The sequence below is a fragment of the Centruroides vittatus genome, unplaced genomic scaffold, assembly GCF_030686945.1.
Source record: "Centruroides vittatus isolate TY-2023 unplaced genomic scaffold, ASM3068694v2 contig_505, whole genome shotgun sequence".
Taxonomy (NCBI): domain Eukaryota; kingdom Metazoa; phylum Arthropoda; class Arachnida; order Scorpiones; family Buthidae; genus Centruroides; species Centruroides vittatus.
Window position 1 is genome coordinate 177,296 of NW_027122292.1, and position 26,586 is coordinate 203,881.

General features: G+C 29.3%; 1 protein-coding gene across 1 annotated transcript; it reads left to right on the forward strand.

Annotated features, from left to right (window-relative positions):
* Positions 1 to 24,874, forward strand: LOC136978326 (ionotropic receptor 21a-like). The gene is made up of 7 exons (XM_067274034.1): positions 1 to 125; positions 21,389 to 21,416; positions 21,486 to 21,632; positions 22,321 to 22,465; positions 22,831 to 23,075; positions 23,947 to 24,215; positions 24,631 to 24,874. Exons 1-7 carry the CDS (start codon positions 1 to 3, stop codon positions 24,872 to 24,874), a joined length of 1,203 nt encoding a protein of 400 aa, XP_067130135.1.
* The last annotated feature ends 1,712 nt before the right edge of the window (positions 24,875 to 26,586 follow it).

Consider the following 26,586-nt stretch of genomic DNA (forward strand, 5'->3'; position numbering starts at 1 on the left):
ATGTCTGCTAAAGAGTCGAAAAAATCTGTAACTCTGATGCCTCCCGTTTCTCCAGAAAATACGGGCAGTAGGGAAATGATTCCGCTTAACCCTCCTGACGTGAGGGGATTTGGATTCGAATTCAGGTGAGCTGGTCCTGTCGTGGGTTGCAGATTGTTCTCCATTTTTCCTAATAAGTTCGATTAAATTGGAACTACCTTCGATACTATTCCTAGTTTTTCTACCTATGATTTAAGACCCTACTTCGACTGGAACTGTCCTTTTTATTCGAATATGGTCCTTTCTGCTCTATCGATATTTCAAAGGAGTCGAACCCCACTCCTGAAAAACCAATTTGTGGGTGCCAGGAGGCAGGACAGAGTCTTGTTCCTTTTTTTCTCGGCTAACATGTTCGTTAGCCCTGCCCACGTCAAGATGGCGGTTTGGATGGGTTTACGCGTTACGCGTTACGCGAATGAAGGAAGTGGATGGGTTCGACAGTAGAGCAACGGTGATATTCGAATAAAAGACATTACAACGGAGAATAACAACAACAACGATTTATTAAGGCTACCGTTACAATTACAAAAGAGGCGAGCGACTGTCGCCTTAGTTCGGATCTGCGGAGGGAGAGTTTACATGAAAAGGGGTCATACCTCGTGATCCGGGTCGGTCCGCTAAAGGTCAAAGTAGTATTTCGGTCGGGTTCTCTTCGGACTTCGGCGCACACACACACTATCTCCCTGACACTATGTAACCGCCCCCTCTCCTCTCTCGTCGCCCTTTTATTCGTCCCGATTACGTTTCCAGTTTCACCAACCAGCATTTTTCACCAGTTGTTCTTTTTGATTCATATTTGTTCCTTCTGATTCATATTTTTTTCCGGGGGAACCAAGCGATAAAATGATTTATTATTACCGGTTTAATTCTGGTGGGTTCGACTTTTCACATAGTAATAAATTAATTTTTTTCAAATTCATATTATGTAAATTGCATAACTTAATTTTTTCTACATCTAAATACATTAATTTTACACAATTCCTTTTTCAGACAATTGGATATTTTTAACATTTAAAAGAAAATTTATTGAATTTGTATTGAAATTGTTTTTTAAAAGATTTTATATAAAAAAACTAAATTTTTGTTTCGAATATTTTGATATATACCAGGAGTTATAAAATAAAAAACCAATTATCATTATTACATTAAATATTTAATTAGCAATGCTTATTAATTAAACTAATAAATAATAGTCTTTTTTGATAAAACTTTTCAAAATGTAACAAACGTTTAAATTTAATAACTGCTATGACCCTGGATCATTGTCTTAGATATAGATGTCAACAATCGGTAGAAATTTATAAATTACAAATGACAATCTCACAAGTTTTAAAAGGAGAAAAGCTAACTTATTAGATAAGCCAGTTTATGTCGGTTTTTGTGTTTTAGGATTGAGCAAATAAAATGATATACATATATATATATATATATATATATATATATATTATATATATAACATTTCATAGAATATTTAAAAGTAAATACGTTAAAATGTAAATTTATCATACACACATACTAATTCACTAACACTACAAATTTATGCATATGCATATGCATAATGTCTGTGATGACTAGATCATTTCTTGATATTTTTGATTTTGGCAGCTATTGAAAGAATTCATAAATTTTACAATGTAACGAACAAAGATAAAATAGGATATATTAAAGATTAAACATTATCAAAACCAACTCAAAAAAATATTTAATTTAAAATTAGTCAACATTTTAAGTTCTATGACAGGTTTATTAATAAAACTAAGATATTTAATTAAAAGTATCAAGATTTTTTTAATTATGACATGACATAATGCTGTAAAAAATGAAAAAAGGACCGTATTCAGATTTATACAAAATCGAACAACTAGTAAACTCCATAACGTAACTTTCCCTCTTCCAAGCTTTTATCACCAGAAGTACAGTTGAAGGAAAAGGGTAATAAAATTTTAAATATCGGCATTACATAGCAATATAAAGTAAAAGCTTATATTTAATTGATATATTTACAAATGCATTCATATGCATGTTCAAACACGTTCTCACAGCGAATATTATGGAAGACGATCAAATTACAAAGAACACACATACACATCAAGATGGAACTTGTAAATTGTTAAATTGCTGATGTATGTACTGTACAGTACATGTCATACATGCATGTTCATACCTGTCGCTATAAACGCAGCGACATAAAGTAATAGGAATAGTTGTATTACATTTTTTATACTGTCGATATTTTCTTAATGTATAAAATTAGTGCAATGTGAATACATAATATTTTAAAAAATTTACATTTATAATTGCAGTCAAAATTCAATTAGTAATAGTAAGGCTTAGTGTTATTATTCCTTTGGGTGGGGTTCGCAAAATATTAATTTTATTTATATTTACTATTTGGCGGTCACAGAGCTAAAAAGGTTGAGAATCGCTGGCCTAGACAAATGCATAACACTTCAAATAAAAACAGGTGTTTTGAAGAAAAGATTTTGCATTTGGAAGGAGATGTGATTGAATCCATGGAAGAGAGCGAGTTCTACATATATTTAAAATTGCGACAGGGCAAAACAAACATAACCTACGCTAATAAAAAAAACGATTAATTAAAGAACACCAAAGTAAGTTAAACGCTATTCTCAGAACACAGTTAAATGCAAAACACACAGTTAAAGCAATAAACAATATGTCGTCTTAGTACTTACATACTCTTTTGAAGTATAATTTCGACTCACACAAATCTTGATCAACTCCAAAGAAAAACAAAAACAACATTTACAACAACATCCTAAATCCCTCGTATAAAGATTAACCCTTTCACGTAGAGATGGCGACATGGCCTGATTGACATAGTTAACCTTCACTTCAAACAAATACAGACACTGCGAGCGTTTTTCTACAAAAAACAAAATACATCACAGTAACATAAAGTAGTAACTCCAGCAGACTCAAATAACACACCATCAAATTTACTTTCACAAAACATGGACACGACACAACATTTAGAAAGCGTAGACACTATTAAACAATCATGGGTTCAAAAGGCACTCCATGGCAGACATCTTTACAACCTGGATCAGGATTGTGCGTCAAACAGCTGGTTAGCACGAAGATGCCTCTTCTGAGCTTGTTTATGTATATTTGAATTTGATTAATGAAATTTTTTTGGAAAATTTTTAATTTTGTTAAATCTGATACATCCGATGTAATTGATACCGTAGCCTAGCCGTCGCTGTGTGCATTTCCTCCTATAAATATGCTGTTATAAAGTAGATAAGTTTTGAAAATTCTAATTTTACTCGAAAGTAGTTAATTTTTTTAAATTTGTTTATTTTATTAATTTAGGCGTATACTGTTTTGAAAATGTAACAAGTTGTAATTCTTTATTATTTCAAAAATAAAGTTATATGTATTACTATATATACTTCATAATTATAACTATACATTATTAAGATTGCGTTAATAACACTCTTGAAATACTACAGTCAACAGTTGTTTATAGTATACATATTTATATTTATTATAACTTGTTTAATTTTCAGATATGAATGTGATTATTTTTAGCCAATTCGATCATTTTTATTTGCCACTGAGATTCATATGGATTTTAATTCAAACAAGAAAATAATTTCGATTGTAATTATATGAATAAAATTACATTCTGGTGGCCGAGATGTTACGGTATCTGCTGACAACTATGGAAAACCAGGTCGAAACACCTGAAGAATTTTTCACGAAGATTTCAAAGTTTTCTTCACTGCTTTCGAAGTGTTAAACAAAGGAAAATCCCTGAAAAGTTTACATTGCAGCTTGTTTGTTACGTGAAAATTCGCGATCGCGTTTTATCCATTCGACTGCCGATTTGCAAAAACTAAATCAGTTGCCAAATATTTATTATAAATGAAAAATAGTATACACTAAGATTTCGAGAAAAATTTTAATAAAAATCTGTAGATTAATTAATTTATTTATAAGTACTGATTTATACAAATACGCTCGTATATTCCACGAAAACAATTAAAGACCTTTAGACCAAAACATGTTAACTCAGTTTCTCTGTTCAATATTTACATATTTAGAGCAGATATGGTTTATGGACTTGGGGTTTACAACATTGCATAGACTGCCTGCCAAGTTCTAATTAATACGATATTGACTTATGCAACGTACCTAAAAAATACAGAACTTTCAGCGATTATCCCACAAACTTTTTAAAATGAGTACATGATTTTACCCTAAGATCGTAAAATTTGACTTATAATTTACTTAAAATTGTAAAAAATTTTAACATAATGCCAATTTTTTCGAATTTATCTGCATAGAATTTATTATCATATCTGAAGAAAGTTTTATTTAATTTAATTTAATCATCAGAATTAGTTACTACTTTCACTTGTATTTTCAAGCAAGCATTATACAGCGCAATCGCACTAAATTGGATTCCTACTCTGATGTTATTTTAGGTAGCAACACGACCCTGGCAACAGTAACTGATATAAACTCGTTTATTGAATATTTCGTGTACGTCATGCCGTCAACATGTTAGTGTCGCCACATACGTCATTCGCGACCAGATTCTTCATTAAAAGTTTTGTATTCATTAATTTATATATTTTAATATATTTCTCAGAATAAATAGTCAATCCTCTTTATAAAAATATCTTTCATAATGAAAAATTATAGTTTGTATCACCACATTCTGTTTTAGACAAATTTTACTGTTATTGTGTTTCATTAATTGAATTTAATTATTTTCAAATGCATGCATAATATACTGTACATAGTAAAAGCTGTGTCATTTTCCAGTATGATCTCTTATTATTATTTTGATAAACAAAATAATAATAATAGATTATACTGAAAAATCACAATCAAGCAATTTATTGAGGGTTTTATACCCTCGATTAATTGCTGATTTACAACTTTAATACATGCAATTTCATAAGTAAACATCCGCCCACAATATATTTTATTATTTCGAATATTGTTGATGTACAGTACCAATATTTGAAAAAATCCTTTTGATAATTTGAAAATGAGAATGTGGAAAAATCTAAATGTACTTACTAACTTAGCATATCACAGACCATATTTATAATTACCCAATGGTGTAACTTTTGGGCTGAAAAACTGACATTAGATATAATTATTCAGATCCCACACGGTATAAACAGACTAAATGGTGAGCTTGCTATACTAAGTCCTTTAAATTTCTTTATGTTTCTAACACCTAAATAGTTTTCTGTATCTTATAGAAAGTCCTATATGAAAGCACGTCTTTGGCAGAGGCCATTGTGTTCTGTTGCTTAATCCTTTTTATCTATTCCGATTGTTTTTATTATACTTATTATACATCCAGCTATGCTAACAACGGAATGAAGTCGGGTGACGACGGATGCATCGCGGTGTATTTGGACACAACTTTTACAATGTATTCCTGAAGTGGCTCACACGAATTCTATTAGAGACCCTCAGATTATCCGGAGCCGATAAAAAATTTTTTAGTTTGCTGCATTAAAACTGAGTCAATTAAAATAGCAACCTAACATTTTAATTGTTTTGGCTACTTAATAAGAATAATTTCATACAAGTTTTTATAGACATATTATATACAAATATAGTCTTGTGATTTTTCCAAAATTTTTTTACGCGTTCTCTCATATCTATAAAAGTAATTTTTTTTTTTTGACTTACTTTAATTTTTTATCCAACTATATTTGTTTCTGTCCATTAGATTGAATAAATTGTACTGAAAAAAACAAACAGATTGCGTGAGATCGTACAGTTTTTGGGTCGTTATATGACACGTTACATCACTACATTTTAACCAGAAAAACTTATAAAATATCGGATACGATTTTTCGGAGATAATTACATTTATTTGTCGTAAGTTAAAAGCTATATTGTCTTACAATAGTCTTGTATAATATTACCACAGAGCCGTGATTGGTAAAACGAACCAAACTTCATCAACCGTTAAAATGTCTTCGTTTTATAATGAATTAATCGAACACTTGTCTTCAGAAGACAGTGTCAGTTCATATGAAATATACACTTATCATAAAAGTATTACTTTAAATATTCGTATGACACTCTATAGTAAATGAACGTAACATTAATGTATGTATATCAACAGGTTTTTTTTAATTTAATATTTGGACAAGTGAAGGACTTCCGGAAATATTTTTACATAATTTATAGCATAAATTATTTATTAGATCGACGTAATTAATTTTTTTTTTCAAAAGTAAAAATTAATATTTGGTCATTGGTAATATGTAGAGATATAATCATGTACTGCATATTTTCCAGTAGTTTAATTGTATATAAGACAGATAAATAGATTTACTTTATACGATTCAAAGTTTTAATTTACGAACATTTTTCCTCAACCAGGACAAACACTACAGGAATTTGCTTCCCAACTAATCTGTTGGTTTATTTTGACGTCACAGAACGTGGCGTCAAAATCGGCCAATAGACATCAAAGTAATAGATTTGAAATTCAGGTTAGATTTTCATAAATAACATTTTTGTAAGAATTATTAATGTTTTGTCATCAATATGTAAAGTTAAAAAAGAATATTTGTGCTTTTACTAATTTTATCTATTTTATTTGTAAATAACACAGAAACCTAAAACACTTTTACAGTTTTTACAGTTTCCATTTATACACTTTGTTTTCTTAAGTGAGGTGAACACCGCAGGATTTGCGGCTGAACGTGGTCTGTTATCTGTTGTTGACGTCAAAAAACGTTTTCACAAAAAAGAAAATCGGCCATTATAGGTTTTCTGAAAGTTTGAAACACGGGAAAGCTTGTTACCACAACAACATTTGTGCTCTCTCCACAAACATGGTGAAGCAATAGTATTTTTCTCATGGTGAGGCTAACTGAATCATAACAACTTTAAAAATATTGGAAAATAATGATAACCTCTTACAATAAAAATACAGTAATTATTTATTATCTGTTTATCAGTATAAGATTAAACTGTATTTATTTATTTCAATTTTATTAATAAAATATTATTGAATGAAATAAATGGATTGCGTGAGACTTTAAAGCTTTCGTGACAATAAGAAAAACCACATATAACTGAATTTTTAATCAGGACAAGGTATGAAATATTGGATACGAATTTTCAGTTTCGTTTTCGTTTATCAACTCCAAGTTTTATAATAATATATACATTTATAATCATTCTTTTATATTATGGAATACAATTATATATATACATGTATATGATTACATTGTTATATTTATTTTTATACTCTAAATTTAATGACATATAGTATATAAATTGTGAACATTGTCTGTATCATTCAGTACCATTTATCATATTATTATTAAGAAGATGCATCTCGTTATTATAAACCATTTCTTAGTTTTTCCATTGCCTCTTCGATTCATGTCGACTGTAATTTATATTTTAAATTTATTTAATTTAAAATACCGTAATTACTCGCATACAAGACGAACAAGTTTTGACTTTGAAGATCAAAATAAAGAAAATTACATTTATTAATACATTTCTAATTTTCTTCGTTTAATCACAAATAAAATATCCAATGCACCACATTGACCCGAGAAAAATACTGGCATTTTAAACTTTAAGAATGAATCTTGTAAAATCGACAACATAATTTGTTTACGTAAAGCTGGACATTAGGGAACTTTTTTTGCCAATTTTTAACAATTAAATTCACTCTCTGTCGTTTACACTTACGAGTTTCTCTAAATTTTAATTTCTGAATAATCATCTGTTTACACGTGGGAAGGATTAAAACTTATATTCTGCTTACGTGTGGTATTTCAATCTTTAATTCAATTTAAACGCTTTTTTTCCTGTTGCTATTCGTCTTTACTTTTGACAATATACAAAAATGATTCGAACGACCCAGATAAAATACATATGTTGTTAAACACAAGAGGGTAAGCATCCGGTAAAAAATGCGAATACACTGTTTACAAAAATCTTTGCTCGCGCGTATAGGACGACCAAAAAATTTCAAGCTATGATAAATAAATAAAAACATCGTTTTATATACGAATAAATATGGTATATGTTCTCAATCTCAAATTCGCAGCGTTTTACCCTTGCATACCATTCATTTTTTAATTAATGACAGAATCATGTTGGCCATTCATCTAACTACTTTCAGAAGAAAAATTCTAATTGGAATAACGTACCATCCAGTACTTACCAAAAGATCATATGTAGTTTATCAGGGCATCCTGTCCCTAATGCTTTTACATGTGTTCAAGGCTTTCGTTTGTCTAACTCTGTTCATGATATTATGGAAGGTTAGGCAGCAACAGTGAAAATTTATAGGTCTACAAATTTTTAAATTGAGAAACAAAAATAGAATGTTTAAAATATGGCAAATTTATAATTCAGTTTCTGCAACTTTTTTGTTATTCTGAACATTAGCGATTTTCTATTAAAGTTTAGAAACCGCAGAAATATTCACGTGATCTTGTACTGTACATGATCACGTGAATTGTTATATTCAGGCTTTTAATTGCAGCAAAATTTAAATTATTTTATTTAAGACGTCATTTGTCATTCAAAAGGTGTGTTTTCAAATTTTAAAATTATGCAAATGTACGAATGTATATGGATGACATTATTTAAAATTTTCATATTATTCAATACTTTTAATTATAAGATTTATGTTATTTATCCCTTAATGTGTTCAATTGGTTTTAAGTGACTACAATAAAATAATTTATAATCTAAGTATTTATTCTCATTTTCATGCTACGTGTTATAAAGAAAAATCTTTCAGTTTCGAAACGCAATGTTATATGAGATGTATTACTGGAGCACACGGGACATTACATGTTCCTTTGCACGCATCATTAAACTATGTAATATTGTATTACTGAACGTTTATTAAAATCATTATCATAACTTATACTAAATTTTACATTAATCTATAAATCTCTGCCTTGTCTATATAATAAAGAATTTTAATGTACGAAAAGAGCATAAGTTAAAATAAGACTCTCAAAATAGCGTCAACATTAATATTCTGTAAATGAATTGTATTTTCTTTTAAATTCTTTACTGTAAGTTGTTTTTGAAAATACTTCCTAAGCAATTTGTTTACGAAAATAATGCATGAAATATAAAAATTAACTTTCAAAGTAAGTTTATTCCAGAAACTTAATAGAATCGTTCTGCTATGTTATAGAGTAACTTTTTATAGTTGTGAAATCGAGTGTTAAATTGTTTGTCAGTCCATGATTGAGAGAAAATGATACAACAGCATCAATGTAAAACAATAAATATTATGGTGTATATGAAATTAATTCGAAGAAGTTGACAGACATTATTTAAGAGAAAATGTAACGAATATTGTTATTGTAAAGCTATAAACATTCTACATTAGTATGTTATCGAAAAGTTCGTATTAAACTACACGTGGTAAATAGTTGCAGCCAAGTAAAAACAAAGTTCACCATCCACAAATTTTACATTTTAACAATTGGGCATAGATTGAGCATTATTCTTTTCATCAGTAAGCATTGTCTGCACAAGTAATAACCATTGTGGAACGAAAGTATCTGACTTTCTTGTGTTTACAGGAGGATACGCGATGTTGTATATTCTTGTAAAGAGCCTAATGGAGATTTTAAAATAACTTTACTTTACAATATTGTTTTTGTACTTTTCGCATTGTCTGTACCTAAAAATTGGCATACACATGCTTATTGGATACAGCTATAATGTATTCCGAAAACTATAAGTAATCTTCTTGATCGCAGTTGGGACAGTTATGTTGTAGGATGCCTTAGGGTAAATTAATTTTTACATTTTGTTCTCACTGTACATCCGATAGAAAATAATACACAGACTAGAATGTTAGTTTGGTCTATAAAGTTATACACTTCTTACTGAATATACATTTAGCGTGTACAGATCATGTATTCATACTATACCTGCCATTACTAACATCCCAATTTTATTCAAACATGGATAATAATAATAATAATAATAAATATTCCAATCAATTTAAGTTGTTTTTGACACGCGAAAACTTACATTGATTAATTTACTACTTGACAAATGAAATAAGTAATTTAAATTACATAAAAATTCAATTTCATCAGCGGACATGTTTTTAATATTCAAAATATTTGTATTGATATTTCTAACGAATGCAATTAAATTTGTTTGTAAACAAAGCAGTTTCCATAGAGAAAAATTTTAATTTAACTTTAGTTAGTCATAAAATATTTAATAAAGTATGATTAATTAATTATTTTTGTGCCACAGCACTAAAATGAGAAAGTAGCTAAAAGAAAAATAATATCCGTAAATTTTCGTCCGATGGAGAATTATTTTTTAATAGAAATAATAACGAATTCATAAAAAGGAATCACCATTTATTTTCTGTTTCAAGACAATACACTTTTCCTCGGCTAATCTTTCTTTCTAGGCTACTTTTCGCCGGAAGTTAATAAAAAAGTTCTTGTAAAAATACGAAGCATTTCCAATTAAATTTATAAATAATTTGTTTAAAAAAAACTGGTGACGTTCAGATGTCTTGCCTGCATTCATTCGTACCTTTCGGGGTTGTTGACTTTTTTTCTACACTTGAATCCTGCGCTGGAAAATGTAGATTTTAAAGACAGCTGCCTCAGCGCTTGTTTCAAGTGGATAAAAAAAGTAAACAACTTCAAAGGTATGGATGGATGCAGGCAAGACATCTGAACGTCACCAGTTCCTTTTTTACAAATTATTCATAATTTTAATTGGAAATGTTTCGTGTTTTTACAAGGACTTTTTAGTAACTCCCGGCGAAAAGTAGCTTAGAAAGAAAGGTCAGCCGCCGAAAAGTGTATTGTCTTGGAACACAGAAAATAAATGGTGATCTCTTTTGGGCAGATTCGTCTTCATTTCTATTAAGAAAAATAATAATTTAAAAAAAACCAGCGTTGTAAAAGAAAAAAGAGTTTTTCATTAGAGCGTTACAAAACATTCGGAATTTACACTGAGTCGAAACGCCTCAATTGCTGAGAGAATTAAACTACTGACAAAATCTTGTCTTCTGCCTAAGTAAGTATAAACAATATAAAATTTAATGTGGTAAATAGATGTAAATAACATCAGAATTTATATCCAATATTTTATAAGATTTATTTATTATATCACACGATGGTGCACATATGCACACGATAACTCTACAAACTAACGCTATCCGTTAAATTTTATTTATTTGCTTAAATAAAAAAAGTAAATAAAAAATTATTTCGTACTGGTCGTTTAGATGGCACAGTAAATAACAATTTCATTTTTTAATGACTTTAAGCAGGAAATAAACTGAAAACGTCTTTTTAAAGATAATGTAGAAAATTCTCAGCTTATTTAATTTAAAAAGGATAATAGTTCAAACGTTATTTCTAATTTTCCGTTAGTTGATTCAAATTTCGATTTTCGTTCATTTTCGTAATGAAAAACATTTATTCATTTCAATTTTAAACAGTAATTACAATTGCACAAATGAAACGAATTGCGTGAGTTTGTAGTGACTGTCTCCACGTTGATTGTTTAATCAGGAGAACTTACAACCTATTGTTTATGAACTCTGAGATTTTTTCTGTTTATTTTCCACATATAATTATATATTTTTATATCCTGTTACAGTACTTCATTTAATAGTATTTATTATTAAAATCAATTTTTATATTAAAACAGAAAGCTCTATATATTACATATTTAGGTATTGTGTACATTATCTTCATTAAAATTTGTATTTTTCATAAAAGTTTAAATACAAAACACTATTTGAATTCGATTGTATTATTTTTTCGGCTGTTATGTATACATAACAAGAGAAAGTGTGAAAATCGTGTCAAATTTGCGAATCGAGTTCTGTGGAAATATCGAAGTTTTGAGACCTTCTGAACGAATAAAAGTGAAGAAAAAAAATGAGTAAAGTATCCTGTGGATATAAACGTAAGTTATGTGTACGTGCAGGTGTCTGTGTGTTGAAATGTCTTTCGCTTAATAGAAAGAAATGAAATTTAAAATGGCAGCTTCTATATTTAACGGGGAGTGATGCTATTAAATTTTAGTTGTGAGATATCAAGCGGATAAAAAGATACAGGGTTTTACTTGTTAGCGTTTACAGTGTTTTTTATAAAACTCATCTAAACTTTCTATTATTATTAAACTATTATTATTATTATATTCTATTATTCTAGTGTACTCTATTCTATTCTATTCTATTCTATTATTATTATTTATTCTATTATATCATATTCTATTATTATAAAATACAGAAAACTAAGTTTTTTGTATTTTATAATAAGTAAATGATAACACATTTTAATAACAAAATCTTATAACAGATAACGCTACATACAATTTTAGTGATTTATTTTAATTAATAATACGAATGTTACTTTTAAAATAAAACTTCATAAAAGCCGGAAGGATACGCAACTCGTTGCTACATTTTATTTAATTGTTTAAACAAAGAAAACCATCAAATTATTAATACTTTTAAAAAATTTTAAAATGAAATATAATAAAATTTGTCAGGAGGATAAAACAATTTCGAAATTTTTCGTTTATTTAAATATAGCTTTATATCGTTCTTGTATAACGATAAGCACTACTTCGGTTGTCATAGAGAAAATCAATTTAGCACTCTGTTAAACAATGCATTTAAATACAGTGTAGTTGCTTGATGTTTCCTACATAGCATGTAAGTATTTTCTGTTATGTTAAATACGATAATTATAATTTTCACATATAAATAGTTTTCATGGAAGATTTAGAATCATAGAATCACATTGATGTATGTTTGTGTAAATGTATGTATCTATAAATTCCTAATATCTATAATTTTATAGAAAAATTCTACAAATTATTACTTTGTGTACCTTTTCTAATTGTACATTTCAAACTGTGCAACAGAATATGGTTTATTTGTAAAAAGGGCTGGCAGAATTACAATTTAATAAAAATATTATATATACAAAGAAATATTATATTTTTAATTGTGTTGAAATTGTCACCTGCGGACATTTTCAACCGTTTCGCATATTTGTGCAGAGGCATAGCCTCTAAAGAAAGGTTGTCTCTGCAATGGAAATAGTTGTTCCTGATGATTGGACATGGCAAGCAGTGAAGATAGGACTAGTATCCATCTAACGTATTTTTACTTTTTATTAAATTAATCATTTTTGCCTTATTCCATTTTACAGTAGAAGGACATCAGGAATAGCACTGTATTGTAAAAAGCCGTTTTTACACTATATCGGTGCTTAGTGTAAATCCCAAAGGAAGTGTCTTCTCAGACAATATTCTGTGAGGAACTGCTTCTCATTAATTGTTACACACGTAGTAAAAACATTCCAAACTCCACTTGGCCAATCTATTAGCTTCGTCCAACACGTGAAAAAGAGGTAATGAGGTCACGAATATGGCAGACTAACGATCTTCTATTGTGCATAATACTTATACACACTTCAGTATACATTTTTTATATTTATTCATTTCTATGAACATTTTTTGTAAATTATTTTTTATTTACTTGTAGTATGACAGAATGAGAATAGTGTAGTCCATTGTTATTTATTTTATACATTACGAAAATGATATGATTGTTCATGATTTTGATTTATTTTGATACAGATGAATATTCGAAATGATACTTCGATTGGAACTAACTTTTGTACTGATTACATATAGTAATTGTCCATTTTTTAAACCTTTCATTGATAGTAAGTAATTTTCTATATATTTTTCTTACTATATAAAATTAGATTTTTCTATTGAATATTATAATTTAAGGAAAGTAAAGCTGACTTTTTGAATGTATGTTAGCGATGTGTCTTTGTCGTATAAAGTAGAAGTTATAAATAACTTCTTAATATGTTATCTATTTATTTCAGCGATTGGAACGGGTTTAAAAAACCGGATAAAAATTTTCGGGATGATCCGTCCGAATATATTAGGAACCGTCCCCGAACACGTTAGAGAGAACAAAGCGAAAAGTTTTTTTAAATTTCGATATAAATAACTATTTTTACGCAAAACAGGATACATTATTCCAGACACAGGGCTTTAAGCAATGTGGAAAAACTACACAATATGCCGGTTAATATTGTCTGTGTTACAAAAATTGTAACCAGTAGATTTTCAGAGAAAACCATTACTAGCAATACACATATTTTTCGTCTGATATATCCGTAATTTTTATCTTTATAATTTAATCGAGTATCACGAGTCTTCATATTTCGCGAAAAGAAAATTTTAATAAGAAGTCGTTACAATTAATGAACAATGAAATAAGAGTTACAGAAATTACGCGTTAAAAAAATTAAAATGTGTTTCCGAATTGCTGTTCGAAAAGTATTTTATAATAACAGATAGTAAAGCAAAATTGTATAATTAATGATTTTTTCTTATTTTTAATTATTAGTATTCATTTTCTTGAACTTGTTTACAAAAAAGCGTGTCGTGTAGGCCACTAGTAAATATTCATTTTGACATATCTTAAGATTGGGATTTTTTACAAAAAAAATTATTTTTTTTTTATATGATAAAGATAACATTTTCGATTATATCTGCAAAAAATTTACCAAGTGCAGTAATCTTATGTACAAGGTGTTATCTCTGTTTATAAGAAAATGATTTAAAACCTATGAAATTAATAATTTTACGAAAATACCGTTTAAAAATATGTCTTTGAATGTTAAAATTTGATTTCAATAGCAAACACAGAAATTATTTTGTACTAGTTCGAAACAGTGTCGTTCTAAGCGTTTGTAAGCACGATAGAGTGCAGTTACACGAACACTAGGCAGTTTTTCCTCCGTATATTTGTTCCTTTTAGTTGGTTAAAAACTGGTCAACTGAAAAGAACAAATAAACAATGAAGGGGTTCTTAGTGTTCGTTTAACTGAACTCTATCCTGCTTACCAAACAAAACATTAATTTGTGTATAGAAATCGAATGAATGTTATAGGCAGTGTATACCTTAGTGTCGATCCAGGCTCTGAGAGATATTTGTACAAACTTTAGTCCTGATTATTTTAACAAAATATATTTATATAAAAGACAAACAAACGATATTTCATTTATATAAGTATAGATATATAATCTATATATTCCAATTAAAGTAATTTTACAAATAACTAAAATTTGTGTAATTTCAGAATCTCTTCAAAGCAAATTCATTCAGAAAGATTACATTTTGCATGTGGTGAATCAAAGTTCATATTATTGTAGAAATGAATTGACTTTCTTTTATGATTCTGTTGATCGGCGTTTTGCATTTACTGAATGGATTAAACAGTATTCTAGAATTAGAAGTAGAAGAAAGAAGTAGAAGAAAATTACATTAAATTTGTAAGTTATTAATGTTATTTATTTATTTATACTGTTTGACCGTTTTATAGCTTAAATATTTACTGCATAGTTTTTAATTGTTTACAGTTTATAATGTCAAAATTGCATATATTTTCGAATTCGCCCTGTTGACTTATTATATTTTTTTTACCAATCTGTGGCCAATGATAAAACTAGACGAACCTCACTTAGTGGCTAGCAACGTGGATATTTCAGAATTTTAATTAGTATCTCACACTAACAATCACAGGCTTTCGTGGAGGCTCCCTTTCTTGCAGATATCTATCTCGAGATGCCTTATCTTATCGAATTAAAAGATAGTTTATTTTATTAAAATATAGTAATAAAGACTTAAATTTTGTTTATAATTTAATATAAAATATTGTAGAAAGTATTTTATAAAAAACTTGAATTTAACAATAATTTTTTCATTTTTTGCTTTTTCACACTGTGGCAACCAAAAGAGCATTTTTCTACTTTTTCAATTTTGGAATTTATCCAGGGCAACGTACGGTGAAAGCAAGGACTAGATCTAAGTAGTACTTTCTACTCATAAACATTTTTTGTGATGGCTTATCAAGATTACGATCTGAGTTCCTGAGGGCGATAAGCTTATATCTTACCTTAATCGCTGTGTAGAATTAACTGAGTTTTCGTAATACGATATGCCAAAGAGATAATCTTTTCAAAGAAACTTTCCATCAGGAACTGCTCTTTAAATACGTGTACGTTTCGTGTACGAATTTTGAAAAACGCCATACAATCAGCCTATTAAAAAAATATAAAACTTGCTTAAATAACTTTGCTTAATGGTTTTATTTATTCGTCTTCGTGGGCTTTTTCCAATTCACCACTGGTAAGTCAAATTCGTATCAGAATGATGAAGTACTAGTATATTTCAATATTTTATTTCGTAATTGTAATTCACGATAGTTATATTTTCCACACTTTAATCTTTCATAGACTATTTTTTATTGGTACGGTCAACTGTCTGAAATCTTAAAAAGTCTCGAAACAAAAACTGTTTAAATGTACAGTGTTTTTGCCACATGCTGAAGTTTTCCACAATAAATATCTATTTATTTTAGCGATTGAATCGTATAACATTTTATAATTATTACACGTTAGAAATTCACTAATCCACGTGATATTGATTAACTATATGATATCACTTCCGAGTTGTGGCAAAGTATTTCCCAATTTGGCTAATTCTGTGAACCTCGAATTGGGTTTCAGGTTTTTCGAATTTGATGACTCTGCTATTTTATCAAATTCCTCTTCTGTTTCTTCACACACTTAAAAATTGTTTCTTTTCATTATGAAAACTTGTGAACTAAAATCATCTTTAGTTTTGTAAATAAATGTTGGAAAATAAATTTTTAGTTATGACTTTTTACGAATAGATAATTTTCGATCTGAAAATTTTAATTCATCTATTTCCAAATTTTTGTATTATAGAGCACGGGTCACCAAACCGTTTACACAGCGGGCCAGATAACTGAGAGAATGACGAGTGAGGGCCGTATAACCATTTTGTTCGGTACAGACACAGTGAATGCACGATAAATAAGAACAATCACCATATTTATTTTCTAATACACAAACACGATCGCTGCAGCAATCTCATATTGGCTTCTTTTATAAACTTCATTGCAGGTACTTACACAAAAAGCTTTCTGATATCAAATGTCGCGAGACGATGCCGAATTTTTTATTTCGCTGATTTATCTAAAAACTTGATTAGTGTTACATGGAAAAGTAAAATTGGACCAATTTTAGCACTTAGTAATTTTATCTACAACCTATATTATATTTCCGTATAAATATTAATACAGTAATTATATTTTAGATCGTTTGTGGCACAGTGCGGGAACGGGTCCCCCTAGTTTTATGATCCCTGCTATAGAAAAGTAGATTCATCTTGCAAATGTTTAGCTCCCGTCATCATAAACTTCAGAACTGCGTGCATAATCAGAGATTAAAATCTCAGAACGATTATAGTGAACTTTTACCACTTCATTAAAGTTAGGCCATTTTTTCAGTTTTCTCAGATTCAATTATGGAATTTTCATACTTGCAGACGATTGCTTTATTTAAAACTAAGTTGTGTTACAAGAAATTCAGCTCACTATTGGCAATAACATGAAGTATAACATTATTACGCTCATTTGTAGTTATTATTAATTTAATAATATATTATTAACATATTTATTTATTTATCAGCTAATTTTGTGATTATTATTAAATGTTTCAGTGCGAAGGTTATAACACGGCTTCCTGTAAAATATACAATAATACAAAAATAACTGAAACCAAATCCTTTATACCAGAGAGAATAAAAGTTGGTTTAGATTTGGTAAGTATAAATATGTGTAACGTCTAATTGTTTCTTTGTTTCACAATTTAAGATAATGTAACACTGCCTTGTATGATGTTGTAGTTGAAATTCAATATGAATATGTTTATAATTCAGTGTAATTCAGTTTCTAAATATCTGAATCTTTATTTACTGTACACGATATTTTAAATCATATTGCACGCATCCTCGACCTTCGGTGAGCAGCGAAATAGTAAGATTGAAGCAAAGTTGAGAGAAGTCGCGTATGAAAAATTCTTCTGTTTTCTGATTGACTTTTATCTGATTCCTCAAAGCTCTATTATGATGCATGATCAATCTTCGGCTATTTGGTCTTATTGTTTTTTGGTTCTTTCACTGTATAGTGTACAGCGTAACGGTTAAACAAATGACGTAAATGAATTTTGTAACTTCTGATAACTTTAGCAATATTCTAAAAATTAGGTGAATTTTTGTCGTTTTAGTATGTAATAAAGACAGAGAAATGTAAATTTATAGTTTAAATATTTACACAATAAATATATAAGTCAAAAATGCTTTTTAACACCTGCTATCGAATACATAAATTTTACTGCATAAAATTGCATTAGCGTGTAGAGTTCTGTGTATTTGACAGGTTAGATACCGTGGAAAATGTTTAACTGTTTGCTACTGTATTATTCAAAATTACCAGCTTCTTCCTGAAAATAAAAAAGTATCACGTGTTCTCTTCAGATTAAGGTCAATTACATGAGAATTGCTCGATGAATCTGATGTTCTAAAAGAACTGTGATGTCATTTCATTGAAAAGTGGACAACTGAGTGTATTTAGGGCACAATGCAAAATAATAGAAAAACTAGGCATAGGATAGAAAAATTATATTCCTCGATGATGATATGAACACAAGTGAATCTGGTAAAAAAAAAACGTTATTGCTTTCAGCAGAGATCACGTGTAATCACGAAACTTGTATTTTAGTACAGCATCCTTATTGTCAAATTTCAACGAAAATAAATGAGACTAGAGCAATTATAAGTTATATATAGGATTTTTTTTCGTTTTGTCTCCTACTTTTGTAACTTTACTCGTGCTTAGTCAAATTAAGTCACTTAATTGCTTACAAGAGCGACGCCAGCCAATGGGCCGGGTGGTGGGTAATATAATGTAAATTGACAGAGAATTGTATTTAGGTAAAATAAAAACGATTCATAAAGTGTTAATCATTTACTATGTACCGGAAAAGAAATATCTTAATTAAAACATTTTTAACATACAAGAAGGCTAAGAAGATTATTTGAATTAAAACTTAGCATTTAAAAAATTTTTTCGAATTTCTAGGGGAGGGCAGCTGCCCCCTCCTGCTCCCATGGCGACGCCCTTGATTGCTTGCTAAACTAGCATTTAATTGTGGCACTAAACATTACAATTAACGCGAGAAACATTGAGCATTAAGTTTAAATCGCTTCGTCTTAAAAAGACGAAAAACTCCTGTCTAGACTTGTCTTCCGTCTCTTCCCGCCTTCTCTTTTAACCGTCGTCTGGCTACTCACCTACTCGTCTCATGATGTTCTGCTTTCCACATATATGAATTCTTTTATTTTCTTAAAATGAAATGTTGGTATTTTTACTGTTAGGTAAGGGCTTACAGCCTCTAAAAACCAGAATTCCAAATTCTTTGCGCTAAATATATAAATTTTTTACATACAATGCGCATAATGACCTTTCGAGAGAGTCGAAAATTGTTTTCTGTTGACAGTATGTTTCTATTTTTTACTCGTTAACCTCTCTTTTTATTCACCTCCCAAAATATGGAGGTGAATGCAAAAAGTGAGGCAATTTTGAAAAGAATAAAAAATGCTGATGGAAAAATTGTCAATTGATTTATTATCTTCTGGATAAGATTTTCAAAAAATGTGCCATATAAATTGTCTTACAAAACATCAATGGAAAAAGATTTCCAGTAATTTAAACTTTCGATTCATTACCAAAACGGAGTACACCAAGTGTTTCGGTAAAATAGTATTATAATTTTAAATGCGAAAACTAGGCTTATTAATAAAGAAAAATTTAAAGATATGTTGGATTTTTTACTCATTCATCACGAATACTTTAAAAATCATGTAAACTAACAAATATAATTATACTAGCAGGTAGGCCCGGCATTGCTCGAACAAAAGTAACGATAGCGAAGATTAAGATTATGTCATGGTCAACCTTACCCGTATTCACAGAATGCAAGAATTGGATTACCTGTTTCCGGACTAATTAGAGAATTTTTAGATGGGTCTAAAATATGTTCGATTTCCCGCAAAAACGAAAAAACTGCATCTGCGTGCTGCACGTCGCATTTTCTTAACAGTTCCATTGTTACGTAACACTTCCATTGTTGATGGAAGTGTTAAGCCTTAATCCTGTCCCTCTCACCCGTGGGAAGGAATTTCGAAAAATCTCTTCTTGGTGTGCGTTTTCGTGACGTACCCTAACTGTGTACCAAATTTCAACTTTCAACTTTTAACCGTTTGGGCTCTGCGCTGAGTATTATTATTATTATTATTATTATTATCATCATCATTATCAACTCGTCTCGATTATATATATCGATGTGTGCGACTTATTACTGAATATTTTTTTATGTTATACACTTTTTCATATAAGATTAAATTTATTATCTGTTATATTATAGCTTCTCGAAAGAAGTATAAAATGCTGAAATAAACTAAATAAGTAAACAAATAAAATATTGACATTTTGTCAATATAATAACATTCAATTGAAATAACAAACGTTTCTAACCAATTCTTGCTTTAAAAAGTGAGGCCAGTCCAGTCGCGCTGACCAAAAGAATAATTTTTTTCATTTTACACGGATAACCGTTATTGCATGTTTAGCTTACATTAAATAAGACCACAAAAATATAAAATAAGTCTATTACTGCTTACGAATATATTTAAATCCATTCGAATGCAAACCATTAAATATCTATCAATAACATAAAATAGACTTTCCCATTTTTGGAAATCAACGGCTCATAAAAACGGTTTTTTCATAATATACCAAAACAGATGAAACCATACTAGAGTTTCAAATATAGTTGCGGGTAAAATTAAGCAATTAGCTGTTTGTAATGTGATATAAATTCTTTTTATTTCATGAATGCTTGTCACATTAAAATTACTTGCGTATACCTAATTTTTCCACAGTAACAAACTCTATTAAACAGTTCATTTACACACAGAATGAAAAATTAATATTAATTATGCAAAGTAATCTAACACATGTTAAATTACAAAGAACCTTCTATAGACAGTTTGGTATTAAGAAATTTTAAATATTGGAGTGGCCTTCGGTTGAAAACATTTGTATTTCAGCCAGCTTTATTTCCTTTAACTCTGCACCTAATTTGAACTTTTTCTCTTCGTTGAACAGTTAAATATTTATAGTAATTTTTAAAGTATAGATATACAAAAAATATTATTTGAAATTATATAATGATAATATCTCTTCTCAGGAAGATAAGAAGAGAAAGAAATCATTTATTCGAAGATACCTTAATCTATTAATAGATGTTTTTCATTTTAAGTATGTATTTTTATACGCGATACGTATATCATATTAAATGTGTCCACTTTATTTTACTTGTTTCGTTTTAGGTTGGATTTCACACTAGTCGCAGAAGAGGTAGTAAATGTATAACCCACGTTTGTATAGTTTTATTCGGTATTTCAATAATTTTATTATATTTATTAGGCAGACATCGCCATTCACGGTGGAAATATCAGAAAAATTTACAGGTCCTATACTTCTTCCGTAACTCACATTTCAACTACATTTGCAATACCTGCTGCAAGATCTTTAGATAAAGCGGTTTCCTTGGTAAAACCCTTCGATTTAATGGTAATGTTTCGAAAATCATTACTCTTCTCTTTATTAAAAAACATATATTTCCTTTACGAATCGAAATTTGAAACAGGAAAAAATTATTAAATATTTTATAACATAACAGATAGAATAATCGTTAGTACAAGGCAATGCAACACGAGAGACAACTGTAAATATATATGCTATTGGTGAAAACATTTATGATTTTTTAAACAGATAAATATTTTTTATTAACGTATCAGAAATTAAAAGAAAACCAGGAAAACCACGCGGCCAGAAGGTATACGAAGCACAAAATCGAACCCACGTGCAGTACAAGAGTTCAATGATATGATCTAGTGAGACACTGCTGGTCTAAATTACATGTATGTTAAATATTTCGAAACGAAACGTATTTTTAATGTGTAATAGAGAAATAAGAAATTTCAATTTTTAACCACTGCAGAGATGCAACGATTATCACTTCATAATTTGAAAACTTTTTAAAACAATACACTGTAAAAACTCTAAACAACTGTCATCTAAAGAACAGAGAAACATTGTATGATGTCGTCCTGATTTTGAAATTATTTTATATACAAAAAAAACACTCCTGAACAAAAGGCTGCAATTTCCAGATTGTTGTTAATGCATGATTTACTGTATTATAAAAACATTTATATTTTAAAATATACAAAATAATAATGAAAATTTTTTATTGCAGATTTGGATTTGTATTCCTGTTTCTTTCTGTATCATGTTGTTAACTTTGTATAGAATAATGAAGAAAGAGACTGAGTACAGCAGCAAAGAAATTCCAAATTTCTCCACTTTATTTTGGACGATATTCAGAACCTTTCTTCGACAAGGTGGGTATTATTATACTCTGTATGACGTCTATTTTCGCCGACCGAATATTTCACGAATGTAGTGTTTACGAGTAGAGTAGTGAAAGTATTTCTGTGAGTAATAAATTATGACGATATGATTTAGGAAAAATTTACAAAATCGTTGGCTTGTATTTACGAACGAAAATATTATTTAAGTAGATTTGACAATTCACATTTTTTCAGGTCTTACTGAGCAGTTTCTTCGCCTTCTTACATATAACACGTACAAAAATACTGTATTCTTACTAAATGATAAATCGATAATTGCCCACACTAAAACATTTTTCTTCGTTTCAAAAGTACTTAACTATTAATTTCAATTTCCTTTTATTTTTATCTTCCAGATACAGATGTAGATCGCTATTTTCTCATGACGTTTCGTATTTTAATTGGCTGTTGGCTCCTCATTACATTTGTCCTGACATCAGCATACTTGGGCACTTTGCCATCGTTTATGGTTAATCCTGGATCCGAAGTCATTCCTCAGACATTTATAGAATTGGCTCGCTCGGTGAAAGCGGGACGATATAACATCACTTTCTTCAGGCACAGCCATGAATGTCTTTATTTTGATCGATGTTTTAACAATGTACGTATAATTTTATTCAAAATAGTTAGTTCCGAACTTAAAATACAAAATCATTCAAAACTTAATATTTAAAAAGCGTATTTATTATTAAATTGAGCGAGTGTAACAAGAAAAATTATTTTTTAACTACGTTATTATAACCGTTAAATATGGCAGAGTTTGAAACATGAAATTACTACCTGAAGTTATGAAAAACTTTTGAAATGTTTGTTTTATTCGGAATTGTTATTCACATCGTAGTAATAATGCGAAATTTAAAAACAGATATTATACTTATATTCGCACGGTAAACAATCTTCATTTCTCACTGTAAACGAAAACAATGTCTTCATAATCAGAGTAATTCTTACTTTATTAGCACGTGCGAGATGTTACCGTTTACAAAAACAAATGCCAATTAATAATTTATCAGATTCTTTAATGTATTCAGAAAGGATTTCGCCAATTAAACGAAGAAAAGTCAATCGTGTTTGTAAAAATTATGTCGTGTGCATCAACGTAGAAAATTTATTCAGATATTTCTACATTGTGTCAGTAAACATCGTAGATGAATGGCCATCCATAATAAAGCCCGTATCCTTTAAATTAGTTTTAAGCACAATTATTGGTCTTAGTTTTGTATTTATCAAAATATTGTCATAAATATACTAGCTACATCTAGAAAAACTTCGTTGCTTTGAATACGTGATATAGTTATTTTACAACTCAAATGGTTATATTAATAAGTTAACAATTATTATAGTTAAATATGTTACTACATAATTTTTAAAGCTATCTGAAGTTGCAACAATAAGTTACATTCTTTATAAGAATACTAAAGCTCTGTGTGTATTTTCTATTACATTAGTTGTATTTATTTATATATTTGCAGAGGATATTAAAGAAGACTATAATTCAAAATGATGTGATCGAAATCTTTGATGAAAATGTTCAAAAGTATAATGAGCCGGGTAAGGAACCAATTGAAAAACTACTAAATGGAAATTACGCTTTGCTAGCATCAAGACAGCAAATTGAATTGAGCATGACCGAAGAGGAAAAACAAAACGTTTTCGTTTCAGAAGACATACTTTTTACGAAATTCAAGTTCATACAAATCAATTTAGTCAAAGTGAATTATGCTGTCGAACTCGCTAATACGTGAGTATTAAGAATATGTTTTATATCACACAATTTATTAAGGGGATAATGCCACTGAACATTGGAATTTACGCTCTGAGAGTGGAAGGAATCGACAAGCGATCAATTTTTAAACGTGACATTATCTGAGATAAACCTTTTATATGATATTAGCGCGTTAGCTAAAATTATCCTTTTTAGACACTGATAATTGGTAGAACTTCATAAAACAGGACAAGCTGCAAGATATGAAGTTTACATTTTTTCAATTTCACATGAAATTTATTTAATTTATGAGATAAATATTTTAGCTGTCGGCGTATTTTCTTGACGACAAATGTTTTAACTAAAATATATACAATATATTATATTATATAAGTCAAGTAATTTACTCAAGATATACAGAAGTTTAACATTATATATTTATATATAATAGGGTAAATCGCATTGCACAAAGTGGATTAACTGAGAAAATTCAAAGAGACATGCGTAATACAAGACAAAGAAGAGACCTCTTCTACAACGATAACACAATTCATACCGATGAAGATAAACCTCTGGAAATAGATGACATTACGGGTATACTCTATTTATTAGTTACCGGATATTTGATCTCTTCGGTAGCATTTCTTGCAGAAATTCTAGTAAACAAGATTAAAGTGTTTACAAGACAGAAGTGAGGCCATTTAATACTGTAAATTAATATGAAATCATATTTGAAAATTTACGAAATAGTGCTGTATTTGTTAAAGTATTTTCATATTTTCGTTAAATTTTTTATCATATTCCAGCGTTCTGAACAACGATACGCAGAAAACGTGATGAAACTGAGTTACAATTTTTAGTAATGTCTTTGATTTGTTTGCATGTAAATTTTAATTCAAAAGCTATTAAAGCTACAGCCAGATGCTAAACGTTAACTTCTTGAAAACACCTGTAAAAATAAACAAATTGTTTTATTAAACATTCAAAAAGAATTGTAATTAACTGATGGTACATGATTATCGTGATGTACAAGGAGTTCAGGTTTTTATCAGAAGTGGAAACTTAGGGCACACTTCTCTACAACGGTATGTCGAATAAAAACATAGGATGTCATGTTCCATGCGATTTCGGTTTATCTACTCTTATAAACAAAGACGTTTGTAATAGAAATAATGCATTGTTTCGTCTTTAGACTGATTTAAATGTCAACTTAAATATACGGAAAATGTACATTACCTTGTCAACTTTCATAGTAGTATTCACAGTAGCTCATTATGCATCACTTTAAAACTAGTCTTTAACAAATATTCCTATAAGTATTGAAGATTATATGTACTATTTTTTCACAAGTATATGAAGCATTTCAAATTCCGAATGTTGTAACTCTAAACAGAAATGTATGTTTCATTTGTTATTTATTGATGTGTACCTAATATACTACATATTTAATTGAAAGTACAGTCAAACCTTTAAATACTGGCTATTGAGATATGGCCCACCAGTGACCAATCAGTTCTCTTCGTGACTCCTGGAAGTTCTGTCATGGGTTCGGGTCTCGCTGCGGTATGCTGGCCACGCGGAGTTTTCCGGGTTTTCTCTACGTCTGTAACGCCTGAATAGGGGCCAGTTACCCTTAAAAGACCTCCCGAAGGCATTATTTTCCTCGAATTTACAAATATATATAATACTAGCTATGTCACATTGCATGTCACAACTCACCATGGAGTATCACTGGCACTTGCCCAAATAAAAAAAAAACGTATAACATGAATGTTCTTTGCAATTAACTTGTTACTTACAGTTTAATTGTATGTGTTTTTATTTTCTTTTTCTTGAAGAAAATAGTTTAATGGTCGCTAGTCACAGATGTCCTTTATTCAGAGGTTTGATTGCAAATGCTTCAAATACCGATATTAAAAATTTACATGATAAATTTCTCGCATGTACTCTACTAAGTTAATAAAATAATTATATTACTGTTACGTTTTTAGAGTTTTAGTACTTCAAACTGAAAAATAAAAAAAATTACAACAATCTGGTTACTTTTTCTGGTATCGTTAGAAAGAGTGTGTACTGCTATCTGTTATGATATTTTATTTTAAAAAGTTTTATATTTTCAATTACTATAAAATGACATCGAACTTAATTTCGAGAGTAAGAATAGGGTTTACGAAAAATTTTGAATGCGAATTACGCGAAAACTCATCATTAAGTCTGACCATGCTGGAGATTTGTCATAGGATTCTCTTTATCTTCCTACTCCGTTGATCTTTATCCACCAAAATTTAATATTGTCAATCCTTTTAATGACCAAACTTCGTTGCTAAATTTCTGAAATTTTCGTCAAAACGCACAGAGTTATTGAGCTTTAAACAGGCTGAACAAATCTTGTCTTCACACATAAACT